The sequence below is a fragment of the Lepidochelys kempii genome, chromosome 3 (genome assembly GCF_965140285.1).
Source record: "Lepidochelys kempii isolate rLepKem1 chromosome 3, rLepKem1.hap1, whole genome shotgun sequence".
Classification (NCBI taxonomy): Eukaryota; Metazoa; Chordata; order Testudines; family Cheloniidae; genus Lepidochelys; species Lepidochelys kempii.
In genome coordinates this window covers 179,758,257-179,781,917 of record NC_136382.1, presented here as the reverse complement: position 1 = coordinate 179,781,917, position 23,661 = coordinate 179,758,257, and the positions used below count along the sequence as shown (strand labels likewise).

The following is a 23,661-nucleotide window of genomic DNA, read 5'->3' as shown; positions in this document are numbered from 1 at the left end:
CACAGTCTCACAGTTTGCAGCACTGCTCTGCCAAAGCCAGCATTGTCTCGAGCCTGCTGGGTCAGCACATAGTGCGACGCAAATGTGTAGATGGATAACCAGGTTGCGGCCCAACAGATCTCTTGGATCGGCACCTGCACGAGGGAGGCTGTTGAGGACACCTGCACCGTAGCTGAATAAGCCGTCATGTTCGCCAGCGGAGGCATTTTTTCCAGCTCACAGCAGTAGAGGATGCAGGCCGTGATCCAATACAAGATTCTCTGGACTGACACTGGGCAACCTTTCATCCTGTCAGTGACAGCAACAAACAACTGTGTTGATTTACGGAACAGCTTTGTTCCAACAATGTAGAAGGCCAGCGCCCATCTGACATCCAGGGCATGCAGCCTGAGCTCCTCATTCTTTGCATGAGGCTTTGGACAAAGGACTGGTAAGTAAATGTCTTGACCAGTAAGGAACTCGGAGATGACCTTGGGCAGAAAGGCTAGGTGCAGACGCAGCTGGACTTTGTCCTTACAGAAGTCTGTATAGTCTGATGTGAGCACCCTGATCTTGGTCACCCTACGGGCCGCAATTATAGCGGCCAAGAAGACGACCTTCCAGGAGAGAAGCAGAAGGGAGCAGGAAGCCAAGGGTTCAAAGAGTGGACCCCTGAGCATGAACAGCACAAGATTCAGATCCCAAGGTGGGACCGGATCTTGGACATGTGGGTAAAGGTGCTCCAAACCCTTCAGGAAGCTTCCCGTTATGGGATGGGTGAAGACCGACCAGCCCTGAAGTGGAGGGTGGAACGCCAAAATGGTTGCCAGGTATACCTTGATCAAAGTTAGCGACAGACTCTTGTGCTTAAGGGGTAGTAAATAAACCAGGATGTCCTGCAGAGGGGCCTCTTCTGCACGAATGTGTCAGTCTGAGACCCAACACATGAACTGCTTCCACTTCACCACATAGGTAGGTGGACAGTTTTCTGCTCCCCAGCAGGACCTTCTGGACACCAGCGGAACACCCCCGTTTGTCCACACTCAACCACGCAGCAGCAAAGCAGTCAAGTGACTCCAGGTTCGCGTGCAGCAGGTTGCCGTGGTTCTGGGACAGCAGATCTGGCCGAAGAGGAACCTGCAGCGGGGTGGCTGCCAAGAGACTCAGCAGCATGCCGAACCAGTACTGATGAGGCCACACCAGGACAATTAGAATACTTTGTCTTACTTTACCTTGAGCAGGACTCTGTGGATTAACGGCACTGGCGGGAAGGTGGTATTTGACTTTGGGTGCTGATGTACGCTTTGTCCCTGCCCCGCAGAGAACAGAACATGTGGCACTGCCTGTTCTGTCTGGACCTGTGGAAGATCAGGCTGACCACTTCCAGAGGGAGTGACCATATGTGGTGAGATGAGAAGGTCCTGCTGAGGCAATCTGCCAGGCCATTCTTGGCTCTGGGCAGGTGGGCAACTACCAAATGAATGGCATGTCACACACAAAAGTTCCAGAGGCTGAGCGCTTCCCCAACAAAGGCCCGAAGACCTGGCTCCAACCTGCTTGTTGATGTAGTACATTGCAGCTGTATTGTCCATCAGAATCTGCACCACCCTGCCCTTCAGGTGGAACAAGAATACCTGGAAGGCCTGGCAAACCGCTTTGAGCTCCATGACGTTCATATGAAGGCCCAGATCGCTGTATAGCCAGAAGCCCTGGGCGTTGAGCTCGTCCAGATGGGCTCCCCAGCCCAGGTCAGATGCGTCTGAAACCAGGGTAAGCGACGGAGACGGGGTCACAAAGGGAACCACCTGCTGCACCGACTCTGGATCCAGCCACCAGTCCAAGGATGAGAGAGACGTGGCTTGGCACCATGACCACTCGGTCCAGGACATCCCTGCTGGGGATACAGACCAAGGCCAGCCATGCCTGCAGAGGTCGTACATGAAGATGGGCATGGCTGACCATGTATGTGCACTCGGCCACGTGGCCCATTAGTCATGGGCTGTGATAAGCGGATGGCTCTTCACGTGGGCCATCAAGTCCGACATGGTTTGGAAGTGCACTTCCGGAAAAAAGGCTTTCGCTCGCGTGGAGTCGAGAACCTCTCCAATAAACTCTATGCGTTGGGCCAGCATTAACGTGGACTATTCTGTGTTTATTAACAGGCCCAGATCATTGCAGGTGAACCACACCAGCTCGAGGCTCCATCGGACCTGCTCCGGAGACCTGCCCTTGATGAGCCAGCTGTCGAGATACGGGAAGATCTGGACCTGGCGATGTCTCAGGTAAGCCACTACCAGTGTCACTCACCTTGTGAGCACCCTGGGGGCAAAGACAGGCCAAAGGGTAACGCCATGAACTGGAAGTGACGCCCGGCCACTATGAAACGCAAGAAGCACTTGTGGCCCAGGAATATGGAGACATGAAAGTAAGTGTCCTTCAAGTCGAGAGCAATGTACCAGCCCCCCCGGATCCAGAGAAGGAATGATGGAGACCAGGGAGTCCATGTGGAACTTCAATTTCTTGAGAGACTGGTTGAGGCCATGCAGATCCACGAGGGGCCTGAGACCTCCTTTGGGATTAGGAAGTAGTGGGAATAGAATTCTCTTCGTTCAATGTCCCGAGGAACCTTCTCCACAGCCCCCAAGCCCAAGAGCTTCTCTACCTCCTGAGCAAGGAATTGCTCGTGAGAAGGGTTTCTGAAAAGAGATGGGAAAATTGGGGGGAGGGGGGAAGCTGGGAGGAGGAGCAGCCAAGAACTGCAGGGTATAGCCCCAAGCCACTATGTCCAGGACCCAGTGGTCCCACATAACCCATGACCAGGCTGAGCGGCAGGGGGAAAGGCGGTTGAGGAAAAGGCGGGTAGGATCGTGGACTGACTGGGGCGTCACTCTCGGGCACACTCTCAAAACGATCACTTCTGGCCCCCTGGGTGTTTGGCTGCCCCAGGCTGGGCTGGCGAGCAGGAGGAAGAAGGGCGACAACTACTAAAACTAGCATCCCTTCTCCTTGTAGGTCCCTAATGAGGCTGCCAGGGTCTTGGCGGCAGTGGTGGTTGGAAGGGCTTCCTGGCTGATTACAGCATGTGCATGCCCAACGAACGAAGAGTAGCCCTAGTGTCCTTCAACCGGTACAGCCCAGCATCTGTCTGATCCAAGAACAAACCAACTCTGTCAAAGGGGAGGTCCTGGATCGAGGCCTGCATCTCCTGGGAGAGGCCTGCCGTCTGGAGCCAGGAACTACATCGCATGACCACTGCCAATTTGGCCACTCTTGCCGACAAGTCTGCTGCATCCCATGCCATTTGCAGGGAGCATCTGACCACTGCCATACCCTCCTCCAGAGTGCCAAACTCTTGGGCCAAACCCTGAGGGAAGGATTCCTGGAACTTTTTGAGACTGTCCCAGAGATTAAAATTGTACTGGCCCAGCAGGACCTGATGGTTCGCCACCCAAAATTGCAGGCTGGCAGTAGAATAAATCTCTCCCCCAAATAAATCAAGTTTCTTAGCGTCTTTGTTTTTGGACGTTGAGGAGGTGGGGACCTGCATGTCTTTTTTGTTGGTTGCAGATACAACCAGCAAGCCCGGGGGCGGGTGGGCATAGAGGTATTCGAAACCCTTGGCAGGCACAAAGTACTTTTTCTCAGCCCAATTCGAGGTGGGCGGGATGGAGAAGGGGGTTTGCTGCAAGGCCTTGGCTATACTGAGGACCCTCTCATGCAGGGCGACCCAGGCGAGCGTAGAGGCCAAGAGGACATTGAAGAGGGTGTCCTCCTGCTCCCCTATCTCCTGTACCTCGAGCACCAGGTGCTTGGCCACGTGCCAGAGAAAGGCTTGATGTTCCCTAAAGTCACCCGGCGGGCTAGCTCTGGAAGGTCCCGCGACCGCCTCGTATGGGGATGACGAGGAAGACTGGAAAGCCAGTGGGGGTGCTGGGGTCTCAACCATGGTTGGAGAAAGATGCTTTGGGGTGGGCAGAGGTTCCTCCACCCTGACCTCAGAATGGGCTTCCAGTACCAGGTCCGGTGCTGGTGGGGCCGCCACCCAATGTTCCGCTGCAGCCACCGAGCAGCGCTGTGAAGGAGGCACCATCACAACCGGTATGCCCAATGCACTCCAATAAGACCACTGTGCTGGCCAGTGGTTATGCTGCCATTGCGGTCCTGCAGATGAGGGAGCGGGCTCCGGTGCCCAATCATGCCAATGAGACTTTGGCAATCAGCTGAACTGGCCCTCCGGACAGGAGGAACCCTCTTCTGGTGACCAGGGAGGAGCCGTCAACATCTGCGTTTGTTTGCTGGTCATGGCTACCGGTGATCGTTGCCCAAGCGTAACTGAAAGGTAACTGTAGCGTGGAGACCTGTACCAGGAACATTCCCACCATTCCAGTGATTGGGACCAATGCGACCATCAAGAAAGCAAGCAGTGCCAGGAATAGAAAGGAAAGCGTTGACCCCATGCTGGAGAGTAGTGACAAGGGGATCTGGAAGCTTGCCTGGGTGACCGGCGACACAATTAGGATCTGCCCCGGGATTCCCGACGCAGCAGCAAAGAGCAATACCTTCTGTCCGGCAATCAGCATTGTTCCCCTATCCCCTGAGGGGTCTTAACTGCAGGCTTGCCCTCTTGGGGAGCCTTAGCAGGGACCTGCGGCAGCAGGGTCATCATCAGAGCAGGTGGAGACCTGTGCTCTCTCTGCGCCGAGGGAGCCAGGGATGACAAAGGTGCAGGCAGCAGTGCGGGTACCATACTGCTCCCAGGAATCGGTGATGGACCTTTAAGGGCACCCCAACCAGGGAGGCATGATCGCGTGGCTCCGGAGAAATTTGGTGGGCAGGTCTGGGTCCCTTGGTAGATGACCCCTGGGGCCTTCTTGCTCGGTGCCAGGGAGTGCTTCTTGGCCTTCTTCTTTGGCAGAGGTGATGGCCAACAGTGCCAGGAGAGGCCTGGTGCTGATGCACGGAGGCCGAGGCACTTGGCACTACCTGCCTGGACAGCTCGGAAGCCAGGCGGAGGGCGGACTTCATCAGGAGAGCACTGAGGCAATATCCCGCTCCCTCTGGGTGTGGGGCCGAAAGTTTCTGCACAACTGCCCCTTCATGTGTGACTCCCCAGGCACTTAAGGAAGCTGCCCTGGGGGTCACTCACAGGCATAGGCTGCTGCAGTGCGAGCAGGGCTTAAACCTGGGAGACCCGGGCATGCCCCGCCTGGGGCAAAATCCTGCTGGGACCCTAACGACTAACACACACTTAACGAGTACTTTACTTAGCACTAGCAAAAGCGAACTACGTACAACAGCCTTAAGGCACAAAGTTCAGAATGACAGACAACCACTAGCTCTAGCTAAGAAAAAAAAGGTGCTCTGACTGACCACCACAGGCAGTAAGAAGGAACTGAGAGGGCATTGGGACAGCGGCGCCTGATATACCGCGCTCATGCAGCGGTACTCTAGCGGGTGGCACAGTCAGTCCTATGTGGTCCTAAAACAAAAATCTCCGAGGGCCATGTATGTGGGCACGCACACATCTAGAATGGAATCCTTACGAGCAAGCACTCAAAGAAGAACTAATTTTCCGTAACAAAGGACATGTATAAATAAAGGACACAATACCCAGTGGGACTGGAAAGTGATAGTGACAATTACCACAACCAGAACCTCAGAAAAAAAAAAAAAAAAAAAAAAAGCCCAAACCCTTTGGCAACAGAAGTTCTCCCTGTCTCACAGTGGGAGCTCAGGACCCAAGAATGAGAATCCTGTTTGTAAAGCATCTCTGAAGAATATCACTGTGGACAAACTTCATGCTTGTATTGGACTTTAAATCAATGAGCTGGCAGCTCATTTCCAAAGTGCCACTTAGAGCAGCCCTGAAATAAACCTTATGTTCCACATCCCCAACCTACGGTAAGGCACTACTTTAAATAAACATTGGTCAAAGAAAACCTCAGAAATAAGCATCTGCTGAAGCTGAATACCCAGACACTCTAATCATTTTAGCTACACAGCTGTTCAGAGCTTTTCATTACCAGTTTTTAATGTACTATATAAAAAGAATACTAACCATCATGGCTGTGATCCACATTACTGCATGTCCTATATCATAAGCATTTGTTAAGAATCTTGGAACTAAAACTTGACCGCTTCCCACTGGAAGATTCAAACTTCTCAAAATCCTTGTAAATATCTGTTAAAAAAGTTAATATTATTACTTAATACTATTTATAAGAGGTTTCTGTACAATACTTGTAATGGGGCAACAGTTCCTGCATAGTTGTTATTAATTTGCTAGAATAAACATCCGAGTAACAAAACATCACATATGCATTTAGTGTTTGGCTACTCGTAGTTACTGCAAGTTCCATTCTTAGCAGTGTGCATAACCGATACAATTTTAGGTCCCAGCATCAAGGGTTACTCTAAGACAATCAGTTTTCACATAAAGGTGAAATACATTTAAATGCATGATTGTAGGAGAACTATCATGATACTAAACACCCAGCAGTCTGAGATTCAAACTGCTGGTACTAGAGAACTAAAATCAGGTTAAAGATTATGCAATAGTTTTTTCTCTCCTCTGCTGGTAATAGCTCACCTTAACTGATCACTCTCATTATAGTGTGTATGATAACATCCATTGTTTCATGTTCTGTGTGTATATATATATATCTTTATACATATATCATATATATATATCTTTCTACTGTATTTTCCACTGCATGCATCCAATAAAGTGGGTTTTAGCCAATGAAAGCTTATGCTCAAATAAATTTGTCAGTCCCTAAGGTGCCACAAATACTCCTGTTCTTTTTGTAATACTTTGGTTATCATTACAATTTAAACTTCTACCTAGTATTCCAAATGATTTGTGCATACTGTAAACAAGAGTGTTTTCCAAGAATTGCTGTGGGGCACTCCACCTACAACTTCTTTTCAGTTAGAAAAGGTATTACAGACAAGGAGTTATTTATTTTTATTCCAATATTTTTGATGATGTTATAAGTTTGAGAGGGAAAATGAGTGCCAGCAACTTCTTACATGCACCTATAGCTTTTGAAGATGGAAGGAAAGTTAGTCTTTAGTGTCCTATCCCCACATACTTCTTCTGCATCAGAAGCTTGAGGATAGGGCATAAGGGTCCTTGTATTCATAGAATCATAGAATATCAGGGTTGGAAGGGACCCCAGAAGGTCATCTAGTCCAACCCCCAACTATTCATCTCCTTATAGTTGGTAACTAGGTGTTGCAGCTAATAATGGAGATTCAAACCATACCAACGTGTTCGGGGATCTTGGATAAGGCAAAATAGAGAAATGGGAGAACAAAGAAATGTTAAGTCTGAATGAAAAAAAAACCAAAACAGGCAAGTATGATTAAAATGCAGTTCCAGAACCATAAAAAGGAATATGAAATTAAAGACAAACCCATTGGATTTAATAAACAAGAGATTAATAAGGCCCACCACTTTTTTTTGATGGAAGCAATACAAAAGAACATGAGAGAGAGCATAGCAGTCCACAATACAGCAGCAAATCCAGCCAGAGAGGCGTTGCGAAGAGAGTGCGCGGCCCCAATAACGGTCAGCAATGGCGATGAAAAGGCAGGAGAAAGCACGGAAGCTGCAGGTGTGCTGAGGGTAGAATGCCAGCACCATACGTATGTCCAGGGAACGAAGCACGCGGTGTCTGGAGGAGGTATGTAGTTTGGGGTAGAAGGTGGGGAGATTAAAGTGTCTGGTAGAAGGCGGGGCATTGATTGAGGTGGAATGGGGATGCCACTTTGGGGAGGAATTTGTGGTGGAGGTGGAGGGAGACATTGTCCTTGTGCAAGACAGTGAAGGGAGGATCCACCATCATGGCCGCCAGTTCGCTGACGCATAGTGCAGAGGTAATGGCCACCAAGAAGATCACCTTCATGGAGAAGTGGGCAGGGAGCAAGGGGCGAGAGATTCCAAGGGCAGCTTAGTGAGGGTGGAGAGGACCACACTGAGGTCCCAGGTAGGGGTCCGCTTGCAGACTGAAGAAACGGCATTGAGAAGGCCATGGAGGAAGCGGACAGTAGTCGGGTGAATGAAGACGGAAAAGCCATTCACCAGGGGGGAGAAAGGCACTGAGTGCCGCCAGGTGTACATGAATGGCGGAGTGGGCAAGGCCGGAGTACCGGAGGTGGAGGAGGTAGACCAGGACAACAGGCCTGGAGATAGCATCCAGGGAATAGCCATGGTCACACACCCAAATGGTGAAGCAGCACCATTTCGCCTGATAGCAAACTCTAGGGGGCCGTCACCTGCTGTGTGTAAGGATGTTGTGGATGGAATCAGAGCAGAGCATGCTGCGTCTATCCGCGAGCTCCATTCAAATACCAGCCCGTGGGGGGGCTGGGGTTGGGTTGTCAGATGCAGCCAATGGGTTGTGTCAGGAGATTGGGAAGGTGAATTGGGGGGCAGATGGAGAGGAGAAGGAGATCTGTAAAGCGATATTGGCAAAGCCAAGTGGGGACCACAAGGATGACTGTCGCCTGATCCCACTGTATTTTGCTTAGGGCTTGTGGAAACGGGAATGGGCGGGAAGGCACAGTGGAGTTCAGTGGTCCAAGGAAGGAGAAGGGCATCGCCCTGAGATCCTGGGCTGAGGGCTCCCCTGGAACAGAAGGGAGGAAGTTTGAGATTGTCTGCTGTGGCGAAGAAATCGTAGTGAGGGGTACCCCACTGGCAAAGAACAGAGCGGAGTGTGAGGTCATAGAGTTTGCACTCATAGTTGGCATGGAAGGAGAGACTGAGGGAGTCAACAAGAGAGTTGCTTGTGCCAAGAAGATGTACAGCATGGAGAGTGATGTCATATTTGAGGCACCAATTCCAGAGGACGATGGCCTTCACACAGTGGGGGGGGGAACGTGTCCCATCCTACTTGCTGACATAGGCAACTGTTGCATGTTGTCTGAGAGAAGTTGGACATGGCAGGAGCGGAGGAGTGGCAGTAGCATTCAGCAGGCTAAGTGAATGGCTTGAAGTTCAAGAACGTTGATGTGCATTCTTGCCTCTCTGGGCAACCAGAGGCCCTGGCCATGTGTCCATCCACATGTGTGCCCCAGCTTGCCAGGGAGGTGTCGGTGGTGAGGGTCGTGCATGGCACCGGAGGCATAAATGGGATGCCCACCAGGAATGGAGGATGGGTTGTACCACCAAATGAGGAAGGTTGAGGGCAGTGACCATATGGTGAAGGAGGGCCTGATTCTGGGCATGATCAACGGGAGGTGAGACGGAGGGAGGAATGAGCACTTCATCAGGCAATGAAAAGGCACCGGTGGGGACCTGCGGGGCCAGTGGAGTGGGAGCATCTGAAGGAGCATTGTAAATGATGGTAGTGGATGGGGAGGGCTGACTGAGTATATGACGTTGGTATGGGTCCCAAAGCAAGCTAAGAGCACCGAAGAACAGTGGTTCCGACTCTGGCCATGCAGAGGTAAGAGGGAACTGGAGCAGCATTGATCCACACGGCTTCCTAAAGTCGCGGATGACCCACGCGGTTGACGCACATTTGGGTCAACAGACGCTACTATGAGCAGTTCTGGCTCTGGCGCATGGCGCGAATGAGCACCCGTGATCGGAAACCACATAGGGACCATCACTCGAAGAAGAACAAGTATTTATATTACGAGAGAAATTGGATTTAATCTTTTCATAAGAGACCAAATTTCAGCAATAAAGCACCCAAATTATTGGGGAAACTGATGAAGTTAATATTTACCCTCGATGAAGGATTGAAAATTTAAGTGATGATCATTTAGAAGTCAGGAAACTAAGAACATAAGAACGGCCATACTGGGTCAGACCAAAGGTCCATCTAGCCCAGTATACTGTCTTCTGACAGTGACCAATGCCAGGTGCCCCAGAGGGAATGAACAGAACAGGTGATCATCAAGTGATCCATCCCGTCGCCCATTCCCCAGTTCCTAGCAAAAGGAGGTTAGGGACACCATCCTGCCCATCCTAGCTAATAACCATTGATGGACCTATCCTCCATGAACTGATCTAGTTCCTTTTTTAACCCTGTTATAGTCTTGGCCTTCACAACATCCTCTGGCAAGGAGTTCCACAGATTTACTGTGTTGTGTGAAAAATACTTCCTTTTGTTTATTTAAAACCTGCTGCCTATTCATTTCATTTGGTGACCCCTAGTTCTTGTGTTACGAGAGGAGTAGCTCTCTGGAGATTTATTTCATATGTTTAATATCCAGTGAAAAAAGTTGAGTCTGAATTCCCTAAAATAACTGAAGCAAGCCATATCTAAAAGTATCAGAATCACACAATTTCATTTGTTTTCTCAGTAAGAAGGGACAGGTGGCTATATGAGCCAACAGTTTAAGAGACATAAAAATGTTGGCCAAAATAGTCTCTTTCCAACTTTTTGGTATTCTTACAACTTACACTTAGCCTCACAAAGGCATTAATATGATCCTTCTCAGTACCAATTGGACTATTTCCAAGGAAGCTGGCTGGCCTGAATTCTATAGTGTTCATACCGTTGAGACAACAAAGAAAAAGAAAATATTACACTATATCTTTATTAACTCAAATTTGGAATTGTTTGAAACAAAAATAACTTTGGACTTTTGAAAATGTGCATGCTACATCAAAATCTGATTCAAGTTGGCAAAAGCTGGTTTACACCAGAAGATTTTAATATATTAAAATGCTATGAACAGCTTGAAATCAAAAGTCGGAGATTCAGTGCGTTTGTGCTGTGCATCAACTAATTCAAAAGCGGTTCCATACTTGGTCTCATTCTTGCAAGTAAGTGGGATTAGTTGTGCATTTAAAGTTATTCGCACGCATAATTGCTTACAGAAGGGTGGTGCAATATAGTAATACCCTTTTGAGTCAACTGATGAAGACTGCCAACTCCCAAAGCTATGTACAGAGAGTTAATTCAGATTTTCAGCTGCACATACCTAGCTTGAAAATATGGTTATATGAGGCCAAAACAGAGGCTACAGAGAATATTTATGTTTGGTATTGCCCACATTGAAATATATCTTCAGGGTTAGTGGAATATTATTGCAGGGTAAACAATACCACTTGTAAAAATAACAGATATTACCTTTGGTACATATGGATCCCAGTCTATGTACCCTATGTTGTCAGTGGCCAAGCGAGCAAAAAGGTTTACTAGATGCTGGGGGGAGGGGAGGAGAAACAAAAAAACAGGTCAATATTCCATAGCATACATTTCTAAGAGAAGAACTCGACGCCCATTTCATCAGTGGCCACAGAGGCAAAATATCAGTTCATCTCAGCAAGAGAGATTTTAAGATCACATTCACCAATGTCACACAGGGCATAAATAAGGAGTTAAAGAATCTTAATGTAAACATTTGAGAAATTATTACACTTCCTGCGCTGAGATCCCCACCTCACTTGTTACTTCTTTTAATATTCATGACTAAAACACAAACAAAAACTCCACCCCTCCACCCCCATATCTCTTTCATATTAGGGATACTGAACTATGGGATGCCGTTATATTTGTGGGATTTCATAGAACTATACCACAATAGCCCTTTGCATCCCCATAAGGATTGACTGGTAGTCTGGAAAATGCATGAGAGAGCAATTATAAACTGCCCAACAAGCAAAACTGCTGGCTTGTTTACTCAATCAGCAACAGCTTGTTGGAAGTCATGAAATTACCACCTTTCCCCTCCACATTAGAGAAAGGGGAGGAAAAATGGAACTTGATGTGACAGTGTTCAAGTTAAACAGGGGAGGGATAGCTCAGTGGTTTGAGCATTGGCCTGCTAAACCCAGGGTTGTGAGTTCAATCCTTGAGGGAGCCATTTGGGATCTGGGGCAAAAATTGGCGATTGGTCCTGCTTTGAGCAGGGGGTTGGACTAGATGACCTCCTGAGGTCTCTTCCAACCCTGGTATTCTATGATGATTCTATGAAATATTTCAGGTTTATTTACAAGTACGTTTTCACTCTATTTATATAGTGCTATTCTACAGGATTAGGAAAAGTAAATACTCACCCCCTCCCATTGTGGAAGATTCTGAACTGAAAACCAGAGGCCTATAAATTCATCAAACCAAAGCCTGCAAGAAAATGAAATCAAGCCAGTCATTTCAGCACGGCACCAATCTCTCCTCCATCATCAGGCACACATTTCATCTCCACTCTACTAGGCAGTTTCAGGCACCTTTTCTCCTGGTCTCACTTTCACTAATCCAAGTATTTTTTTCCCCCTTACTGACTGGCTATGGTCACTGTCCTACCACTACTTCTTTCATCCCAAGCTTCAGTCCTTGGAATTCTTTCCTCCTCCCTCCTTTACCACCTTGTCATTTCTGGCCAACTTTTAAATGTAAAGTTTAGTAAAAGTTTTATGTTAATAATTTAAATCTGTATTTCACTTCCTTCTACTTATCTCAGTCTCACCAGTTCCTTGTTCTGTCTTAATTTTCATCTCAACTGGCATACTCACTAGTAAGAACCCATCGCACGTAGTTTGTATCACCCTCCTACTCTAATGTCTAACATTTTTCCCTATTGTCCAAGACTAATGATAGGCATCAGACTTGATCCCAAATTCTTTCAGAGCTTGGGAAACAAGCTTCACCATTCCTCCACCTAAACTCTTATTTATTCCTTCATTTTACTGAAGGCTTTCTAATTCTCTCCTTTAAGTTCTCCACAAGCCCAATTAAATTAGAAGTATTTAAATCAGCAGGGCTGATGAAAAACATCCCAGGGTATTTAAGGAACTAGCTGAAGCAATCCTGAAACTGCTAGAGATTATTTTTGGGAATTCATAGGGATGGGTGAGGTCCCAGACAACTGGAGAAGTGCAAATATACTGCTTATCTCTAAAAAAGGGGGAAAAGGAAGAGCTGGGGAATTAGAGACCAGTCAATCTACTCTCAGTACTTGGAAACATACTGAAATAATTATCAATCAATTTGTAAGCACCTAGAGGATAAGACAGTGATAAGTAATAGTCAACACAGATGTGTCAAGAACAAGAACTTTCCTTCTTTGACAAAAAGAAAAGGAGTACTTGTGGCACCTTAGAGACTAACAAATTTATTTGAGCATAAGCTTTCGTGAGCTACAGCTCACTTCATCAGATGCATTCAGTGGAAAATACAGTGGGGAGATTTATATACACAGAGAACATGAAACAATGGGTGTTACCATACACACTGTAACGAGAGTGATCACTTAAGGTGAGCTATTACCAGCAGGAGAGCGCGGGGGGGAAGGGGGGGGACCTTTTGTAGTGATAATCAAGGTGGGCCATTTCCAGCAGTTGATAAGAACGTCTGAGGAACAGTGGGGGGGTGGGGGGGGAGAGACAGTTTTACATTGTGTAATGACCCATCCACTCCCAGTCTCCATTCAAGCCTAAGTTAATTGTATCCAGTTTGCAAATTAATTCCAATTCAGCCAAAAGGGGCCACAACAGTGGTTCCCTTAACCCACCCAGCAATATTGTTAATCTATCCAACTATACTCTTAGCCCAGCAGAAGAATCTGTCCTATCTCGGGGCCTCTCCTTCCACCCCTCCACCCCCACGAACATGATACAGTTCTGTGGTGACCTAGAATCCTATTTTTGACGCCTCCGACTCAAAGAATATTTCCAACACACCTCTGAACAACATACTAACCCACAGAGTCCTTCCTACCAACATTACAAAAAGAAGGATTCTGGGTGGACTCCTCCTGAAGGTCGAAACAACAAACTGGACTTCTACATGGAGTGCTTCCGCCGACGTGCATAGGCTGAAATTGTGGAAAAGCAGCATCACTTGCCCCATAACCTCAGCCGTGCAGAACACAATGCCATCCACAGCCTCAGAAACAACTCTGACATCATAATCAAAAAGGCTGACAAAGGAGGTGCTGTCATCATCATGAATAGGTCGGAATATGAACAAGAGGCTGCTAGGCAGCTCTCCAACACCAGTTTCTACAAGCCATTACCCTCTGATCCCACTGAGGGTTACCAAAAGAAACTACACCATTTGCTCAAGAAACTCCCTGAAAAAGTACAAGAACAAATCCGCACAGACACACCCCTGGAACCCCGAACTGGGGTATTCTATCTGCTACCCAAGATCCATAAACCTGGAAATCCTGGACGCCTCATCATCTCAGGCATTGGCACCCTGACAGCAGGATTGTCTGGCTATGTGGACTCCCTCCTCAGGCTCTATGCTACCAGCACTCCCAGCTATCTTCGAGACACCACTGACTTCTTGAGGAAACTACAATCCATTGGTGATCTTCCTGAAAACACCATCCTGGCCACTATGGATGTAGAAGCCCTTTACACCAATATTCCACACAAAGATGGACTACAAGCCATCAGGAACACTATCCCCGATAATGTCACGGCTAACCTGGTGGCTGAACTTTGTGACTTTGTCCTTACCCATAACTATTTTACATTTGGGGACAATGCATACCTTCAAATCAGCGGCACTGCTATGGGTACCCGCATGGTCTCACAGAATGCCAACATTTTTATGGCTGCCTTAGAAAAACGCTTCCTCAGCTCTCGTCCCCTAACGCCCCTACTCTACTTGCGTTATATTGATCATATCTTCATCATCTGGACCCATGGAAAAGAAGCCCTTGAGGAATTCCACCATGATTTCAACGATTTCCATCCCACCATCAACGTCAGTTTGGACCAGTTCACACAAGAGATACACTTCCTGGACACTACTAAGTGCGAATAAGCGATGGTCACATAACCACCACCCAATACTAGAAACCTACTGACTGCTATTCCTACCTACATGCCTCCAGCTTTCATCCAGAGCACACCACACAATCCATTGTCTACAGCCAAGCTCTACGATACAACCACATTTGCTCCAACCTCTCAGACAGAGACAAACACCTACAAGATCTCTATCAAGCAGTCTTACAACTACAATACCCACCGGCTGAAGTGAAGAAACAGATTGACAGAGCCAGAAGAGTACCCAGAAGTCACCTATTACAGGAAAGGCCCAACAAAGAAAATAACAGAATGCCACTAGCCATCACCTTCAGCCCCCAACTAAAACCTCTCCAACGCATCATCAAGGATCTACAACCTATTCTGAAGGACGACCCATCACTCTCACAGATCTTGGGAGACAGGCCAGTCCTTGCCTACAGACAGCCCCCCAACCTGAAGCAAATACTCACTAGCAACCACACACCACACAACAGAACCACTAACCCAGGAACCTATCCTTGCAACAAAGCCCGTTGCCAACTGTGTCCACATATCTATTCAGGGGACACCATCATAGGGCCTAATCACATCAGCCACACTATCAGATGCTCGTTCACCTGCACATCTACCAATGTGATATATGCCATCATGTGCCAGCAATGCCCCTCTTCCATGTACATTGGTCAAACTGGACAGTCTCTACGTAAAAGAATAAATGGACATAAATCAAACATCAAGAATTATAACATTCAAAAACCAGTCAGAGAACACTTCAATCTCTTTGGTCACTCGATTACGGACCTAAAAGTTGCAATTCTTCAACAAAAAAACTTCAAAAACAGACTCCAACGAGAGACTGCTGAATTGGAATTAATTTGCAAACTACAATTAACTTAGGCTTGAATAGAGACTGGGAGTGGATGGGTCATTACACAAAGTAAAACTATCCTCCCCCCACCGTTCCTCAGATGTTCTTACCAACTGCTGGAAATGGCCCACCTTGATTATCACTACAAAAGGTTCCTCCCCCCACCCTCCTGCTGGTAATAGCTCACCTTAAGTGATCACTCTCATTACAGTGTGTATAGTGACACCCATTGTTTCATGTTCTCTGTGTCTATAAATCTCCCCACTGTATTTTCCACTGAATGCATCCGATGAAGGGAGCTGTAGCTCACAAAAGCTTATGCTCAAATAAATTTGTTAGTCTCTAAGGTGCCACAAGTCCTCCTTTTCTTTTTGCGGATACAGACTAACATGGCTGCTACTCTGAAACCTTCTTTGACAGGGTTACTGGCCCTAGTGGATAGGGAGAAGCAACAGATGTGATATATCTTGATTTTATAAGACTTTTGACACAGTCCCACATGACTTTCTCATACACAAACGAAGGAAATATGGTCTCTAGATGAAAGTACTGTAAGATGGCTGCACAACTGGTTGAAAACTGTATTCAAAGAGTAGTTATCAATAGTTCACTGTTCCACTGATACAGTTCAACATATCTAGTGAAGTCCTGCAGGGTCTGTCACTATACAATATTTTCATTAATGCTTGGAGAATGGAGTGGAGAGTATGCTTATAAAATTTTAAGAGAACATCAAACCAGGAGGGGCTGCAAGCACTTTAGAGGACAGAATGAGAATTCAAAATAACCTTGACGAATTAGAGAATTGGTCTGAAATCAATATGATGAAATTCAATGAAGATAAATAAAAAGTACTTTTTTGCCTGGAGGCGTAGGGGGAGCCAGCTGAGATCACTCAGTTGGGATGGACTGCAAAGAATGGGGCAGACAATCCCCAAAGCTGGTGGATATTTCAATACTTAGATTTACGAAACAGCTTCTGTTATACCTGACTGGTTACTCAGAAGTCAAGAATGATGAAGATGAATGAAAATCTTATTCGCCATACAAAAGAAAAGATTCTACCAATTCCAAAAGGTCGGACACATTACCTCCCAGGTTAATGAATATTCCAGATCTTACCAAATACATGCTTATAGCCAATTCTTATTAACTAAACTAAAATTTGTTAAAATACAAAAGAGATACATACAGACATGAGCCACTCTTGAGGTTCAGATTCATAGCAGAGATGATAACTCTTTGCAGCTACAAAGCTTCTTTTAGAAATTTAGTCCATAGGTTATAGTCCAATGTTTATCTTCAGGGCGGTCCAGTTAGAACTGGGATCTCAGTCCTGATGGCTTAGGCTTCACCTGCATGAAACCTCAAGCAGATCTGAGATGACAGGATCAGGACCCATGGATCTTTTATACAATTTCAAGCCTTCTTTGACACATCAGCGTCCCTTGGCTTACAATAGGTGACCAGGGCGACTTTGGGCATGTCTTCAACTAGCAACATTAAAGCGCTGCCGCAGCAGCGCTTTAACATGGCTGTGTAGTTGCGGCACCAGCATTGGGAGAGAGCTTGCCCAGCGCTAAAAAAAAACAAACAACCACCCACCTCCACGAGGGGAATAGCTACCAGCGCTGGCACACTGCCTACGCTGCAACTTTACAGCACTGAAACTTGCAGGGCTCAGGGGGGTGTTTTTCCACAGTGTAGACAAAGCCTTTGAAGTAGGACCATCACCAGTACTTAGCTACACAAATTAACATAAGGCAACTGCCTGTTTTTCACCATTCGCAGATGACTGGCTATACGTTTCAAAAAGAGATGACTGCAGCGATATTCCGTGTTTACGGTTCATTTAAATGCTAGGATGTTCTTTTGATTGCTGAATTAACAGAATACAGCATAGACAGGGACTGTTGATTACATTGTTGACCACTACCCATATACATGTGGTGGCAGAGGACAGAACAAGGAACAATGGTCTCAAGTTGAAGTGGGGGAGGTCTAGGTTGGATATTAGGAAAAACTATTTCACTAGCGGGGTGGTGAAGCACTGGAATGGGGTACCTAGAGAGGTGGTGGAATCTCCATCCTTAGAGGTTTTTAAGGCCTGGCTTGACAAAGCCCTGGCTGGGATGATTTAGTTGGCGTTAGTCTTGCTTTGAGCAGAGGGTTGGACTAGATGACCTCCTGAGGTCTCTTCCAATCCTAATCTTCTATGAGTCTATGATATGTAAACACACAAAAACACAAACATTATCTCCCATTACTCTTTAAGGGTTGAATTTGAGTCATTCATCCTGCAGGATGTTTAACCCTTTCTGGTCATGCGTCACAGTACTACATTCAGAAAGGAAAAGTCAAAGGCACAACTACTAAAGGAGAAACAAATGGTTAGGTGGTAGGACAGCTGAAAAAGATCAGGGAGTTAATAATAGATCACAAATTGAATATAACCCAACTATGTGATGCAGTTATGAAAGAGACTTATATAGTTCTGGGGTGTATTAACAGGAGTGCTGGAGATAAGACAAGGGAGGTAATTGTTAGAGGCGCACATAGTTTTTGCAAAGGCAAAACAACAAAACAAAACAAAAAAACAAAATGAAAAACTTAATGCACAGCAGCAGCTCCTGCCTCACAGGGCTAGCTGGGCTCCTGCTCTGGGCATTGCAACCTGGTGCACAGGGTCCACAGCACTTCTTAGGTTTGGCTCAGCCACCCCTCCAACATGACCAGGGATGGGGTAGAGACCAAAATTGAGGGAGTGCCTGAGCCCAGGCAGCCCAGTGGGATAGAAGCAGCAGCAGCAGCAGCAGGGTGAGTGCAGGATGGTCTCGCTCAGCAATATCCCACCTGGGCCTCGCCTGGCCCCCCTCAGGGGCTTGACCATCCCCCAAGCCTCCAATCCAGTCAAAACACCTGGAGCTCAGCCCAGCTAGTCCTGCAGGACAGGAGCTGAAGGAGCTGCTGCCGTGGGGTAAGTGCAGGGTGGGTTCACTCTGCAATACCCCCCAGCCAGGGAATATCTATTGGGGGACAGGAGAGGAGTTCCTGGGACTGATTAATGGGGTACTTGGGCACTGAGGCTCAATGGTGGAGGAGGAATATTTAAAGGGCGGGGGCAAGGTTCAAAGGGAGATTTCATAAAGGGGACCTGGGCATTCTGGGGTTGGAGGCTGGAGAAGGAAGCAGTGGGGTTTGGGAAGATCTGTGGTGACCCCCTGGAGTTTGGGAAATTGAATGGAGATGGAGAAGTGGGGGTTATTTGGGAGCTGCAGTAAATTTATTAATGTGAATGTAATAAAATCCTTCTTCTCAAGCCCATTTAATACATGCACATAGATTTATATCTGTTTCATCTCTCCAGTTCTTCACAATGGATGCCAGATCATTACCTCAGGCTTCCCAAATTTGTAACTGCCATACCTTTAACTGACTACCAAGGAATCACTTCATTCAGCTTGTTAAGTTTAATGAGGTGAGTGAGTGCATCTTATAATACATATGAACTGGAGAAGCCACCATATAGTTCATGTATTCATTAGAAAGATTATAGGTGTCACTTAATTAAGGCTATGTTTTCGTCACGGGTATTTTTAGTAAAAGTCATGGACATGTCACAGGCAGTAAACAAAAATTCACGTCCCATGACCTGTCCATGACGTGTACTATATACCCCTGACTAAATGTTGGGTGCTCTGGGGCAGGGGGGGCCCAGGGGCACCACGGGTACTTGTGGGGAGGCGAGGGGGGAGAAACGAATCAGGACCCCTGCAGCTGCTGTGGGGGGAGAAGAGAGGGGGGACTGGCAGGCTCCCTTCCTGGCTCCATAGAGATTGCCAGAAGCGGCAATATGTCCCTCGGCTCCTAGGCAGAGGCACGGCCAGCGGGGCTCTGCGTGCTGCCCTGGCTCCGAGTGCCATGGTTCCCAGCCAATGGGAGCTGTGGGGGTGGCGCCTGCAGGCGGAGGCAGCACGTGGAGCCGCCAGGCAATGCCTCCACCTAGGAGCATATCACCATTCTGGGGAGCCCACTGAGGTAAGCGTCACCTGGAGCCCTCACCTCCTCCCGCACCCCAACCCCCTGCCCCAGCCCTGAGCCACTTCCCACACCCAAACTCTTGCTGCTGCTGGGGCAGGGGAAGGAGGGACCCAGGTAGCAGCACATGGCCCAGGACAGAAAGGAGGAGAGAAAAGGAAGGAGAGACAAAGAAGTAGGAAAGGAAACTTAAGAGTAAGGAGAACTGGAAGGCTTGGAAGTGACTCAAAAAAAAAAAGCTAATTATCTGTAATTCTTGTTCTCTGAAAGCATTTACAGTATAACTAATCCCTACCCTAAGCCTCTAGGTAATGATGTGACTCATAAAATTACCATAACATAGGTTTCAGAGTAATAGCCGTGTTAGTCTGCATTCGCAAAAAGAAAAGGAGTACTTGTGGCACCTTAGAGACTAACCAATTTATTTGAGCATAAGCTTTCATGAGCTACAGCTCACTTCATCGGATGCATACTGTGGAAAGTGTAGAAGATCTTTTTATATACACAATAAGCATGAAAAAATACCTCCTCCCACCCCACTCTCCTGCTGGTAATAGCTTATCTAAAGTGATCACTCTCCTTACAATGTGTATGATAATCAAGGTGGGCCATTTCCAGCACAAATCCAGGTTCTCTCACCCCCCCCCACACACACACACAAACCCATTCTCCTGCTGGTAATAGCCCATCCAAAGTGACCACTCTCCTTACAATGCGTATGATAATCAAGGTGGGCCATTTCCAGCACAAATCCAGGGTTTAACAAGAACGTCTGAGGAGGGGGGGGTAGGAAAAAACAAGAGGAAATAGGCTACCTTGCATAATTACTTAGCCACTCCCAGTCTCTATTCAAGCCTAAGTTAATTGCATCCAATTTGCAAATGAATTCCAATTCAACAGTTTCTCGCTGGAGTCAGGATTTGAAGGTTTTTTTGTTGTAATATAGCAACTTTCATGTCTGTAATCGCATGACCAGAGAGATTGAAGTGTTCTCCAACTGGTTTATGAATGTTATAATTCTTGACATCTGATTTGTGTCCATTTATTCCTTTACGTAGAGACTGTCCAGTTTGACCAATGTACATGGTAGAGGGGCATTGCTGGCACATGATGGCATATATCACATTGGTGGATGTGCAGGTGAACGAGCCTCTGATGGTGTGGCTGATGTTATTAGGCCCTGTGATGGTGTCCCCTGAATGTGGGCACAGTTGGCAACGGGCTTTGTTGCAAGGATAGGTTCCTGGGTTAGTGGTTCTGTTGTGTGGTATGTGGTTGCTGGTGAGTATTTGCTTCAGGTTGGGGGGCTGTCTGTAGGCAAGGACTGGCCTGTCTCCCAAGATTTGTGAGAGTGTTGGGTCATCCTTCAGGATAGGTTGTAGATCCTTAATAATGTGTTGGAGGGGTTTTAGTTGGGGGCTGAAGGTGATGGCTAGTGGCATTCTGTTATTTTCTTTGTTAGGCCTGTCCTGTAGTAGGTGACTTCTGGGAACTCTTCTGGCTCTATCAATCTGTTTCTTCACTTCCGCAGGTGGTATTGTAGTTGTAAGAATGCTTGATAGAGATCTTGTAGGTGTTTGTCTCTGTCTGAGGGGTTGGAGCAAATGTGGTTGTATCGCAGAACTTGGCTGTAGACGATGGATCGTGTGGTGTGGTCAGGGTGAAAGCTGGAGGCATGTAGGTAGGAATAGCAGTCAGTAGGTTTCCGGTATAGGGTGGTGTTTATGTGACCATCGTTTATTAGCACTGTAGTGTCCAGGAAGTGGTGAGAAAACCTGGATTCGTGCTGGAAATGGCCCAACTTGATTATCATACACATTGTAAGGAGAGTGATCACTTTAGATAAGCTATTACCAGCAGGAGAGTGGGGTGGGAGGAGGTATTTTTTCATGCTTTGTGTGCATATAAAAAGATCTTCTACACTTTCCACAGTATGCATCCGATGAAGTGAGCTGTAGCTCACGAAAGCTTATGCTCAAATAAATTGGTTAGTCTCTAAGGTGCCACAAGTACTCCTTTTCTTTTTACCATAACATAAAATTTTAAACCACGGGCTTCCAAGAGGCAGTAATGCATGCCAACTCTGTTGCTGTAACTTAGCTAACCTTAGTGTTTCCAATATTCTCTGCTTTCATCAAAAAAATGGTAAGATTAATAAATGACTGAAGTGTACTTAATTTACAAGGTAGTTGAAAAATCCAACTCTGAGGTGGCTGAGCAGAGATCAATAACACAAAACACCTTCAGAAAGAAATAATTACAAAAAGAAAAGGAGTACTTGTGGCACCTTAGAGACTAACCAATTTATTTGAGCATGAGCTTTCGTGAGCTACAGCTCACTTCATCAGATGTTTACCGTGGAAACTGCAGCAGACTTTATATACACACAGAAATCATGAAACAATACCTCCTCCCACCCCACTGTCCTGCTGGTAATAGCTTATCTAAAGTGATCAACAGGTGGGCCATTTCCAGCACAAATCCAGGTTTTCTCACCCTCCACCCCCCCCCACAAATTCATTCTCCTGCTGGTGCTAGCCCATCCAAAGTGACAACTCTTTACATAATCAAGTCGGGCTATTTCCTGCATAGATCAAGGTTTTCTCACATCCCCCCCACCCCCATACACACACAAACTCACTCTCCTGCTGGTAATAGCTCATCTAAACTGACCATTCTCCAGGTTTAAATCCAAGTTAAACCAGAACATCTGGGGGGGGGGGGGTAGGAAAAAACAAGAGGAAACAGGCTACCTTGCATAATGACTTAGCCACTCCCAGTCTCTATTTAAGCCTAAATTAATAGTATCCAATTTGCAAATGAATTCCAATTCAGCAGTTTCTCGCTGGAGTCTGGATTTGAAGTTTTTTTGTTTTAAGATAGCGACCTTCATGTCTGTGATTGCGTGACCAGAGAGATTGAAGTGTTCTCCGACTGGTTTATGAATGTTATAATTCTTGACATCTGATTTGTGTCCATTTATTCTTTTACGTAGAGACTGTCCAGTTTGACCAATGTACATGGCAGAGGGGCATTGCTGGCACATGATGGCATAGATCACATTGGTGGATGTGCAGGTGAACGAGCCTCTGATAGTGTGGCTGATGTTATTAGGCCCTGTGATGGTGTCCCCTGAATAGATATGTGGGCACAATTGGCAACGGGCTTTGTTGCAAGGATAAGTTCCTGGGTTAGTGGTTCTGTTGTGTGGTATGTGGTTGTTGGTGAGTATTTGCTTCAGGTTGCGGGGCTGTCTGTAGGCAAGGACTGGCCTGTCTCCCAAGACTTGTGAGAGTGTTGGGTCATCCTTTAGGATAGGTTGTAGATCCTTAATAATGCGTTGGAGGGGTTTTAGTTGGGGGCTGAAGGTGACGGCTAGTGGCGTTCTGTTATTTTCTTTGTTAGGCCTGTCCTGTAGCAGGTAACTTCTGGGAACTCTTCTGGCTCTATCAATCTGTTTCTTTACTTCTGCAGGTGGGTATTGTAGTTGTAAGAAAGCTTGACAGAGATCTTGTAGGTGTTTGTCTCTGTCTGAGGGGTTGGAGCAAATGCGGTTGTATCGCAGAGCTTGGCTGTAGACGATGGATCGTGTGGTGTGGTCAGGGTGAAAGCTGGAGGCATGCAGGTAGGAATAGCGGTCAGTAGGTTTACGGTATAGGGTGGTGTTTATGTGGCCATTGTTTATTAGCACTGTAGTGTCCAGGAAGTGGATCTCTTGTGTGGACTGGACCAGGCTGAGGTTGGTGGTGGGATGGAAATTGTTGAAATCATGGTGGAATTCCTCAAGGGCTTCTTTTCCATGGGTCCAGATGATGAAGATGTCATCAATATAGCGCAAGTAGAGTAGGGGCTTTAGGGGACGAGAGCTGAGGAAGCGTTGTTCTAAATCAGCCATAAAAATGTTGGCATACTGTGGGGCCATGCGGGTACCCATAGCAGTGCCGCTGATCTGAAGGTATACATTGTCCTAATAATTACAAGAAATTCCCTTATTCAACAGCAGCTGCCTTACAGTAGATGCATACTTTTAGATGCTCAACAACAACAAAGG

At 46.8% G+C, this 23,661-nt stretch overlaps 1 protein-coding gene across 4 annotated transcripts in view; it reads right to left on the bottom strand.

Moving 5' to 3' along the window:
• The window catches only part of PSME4 (proteasome activator subunit 4), a 218,513-nt gene that overhangs the window by 153,320 nt on the left and 41,532 nt on the right, over window positions 1–23,661 (bottom strand). For all 4 annotated transcript variants that reach the window (XM_073339167.2, XM_073339165.2, XM_073339166.2 and 1 more), the window contains exons 6-8: window positions 12,002–12,065; window positions 11,073–11,147; window positions 6,038–6,160 (exon numbers count right to left, since the gene is read on the bottom strand). In XM_073339167.2, coding sequence (XP_073195268.2) covers window positions 6,038–6,160; window positions 11,073–11,147; window positions 12,002–12,065 — 262 coding nt within the window. The remainder of the gene's footprint in view (window positions 1–6,037; window positions 6,161–11,072; window positions 11,148–12,001; window positions 12,066–23,661) is intronic.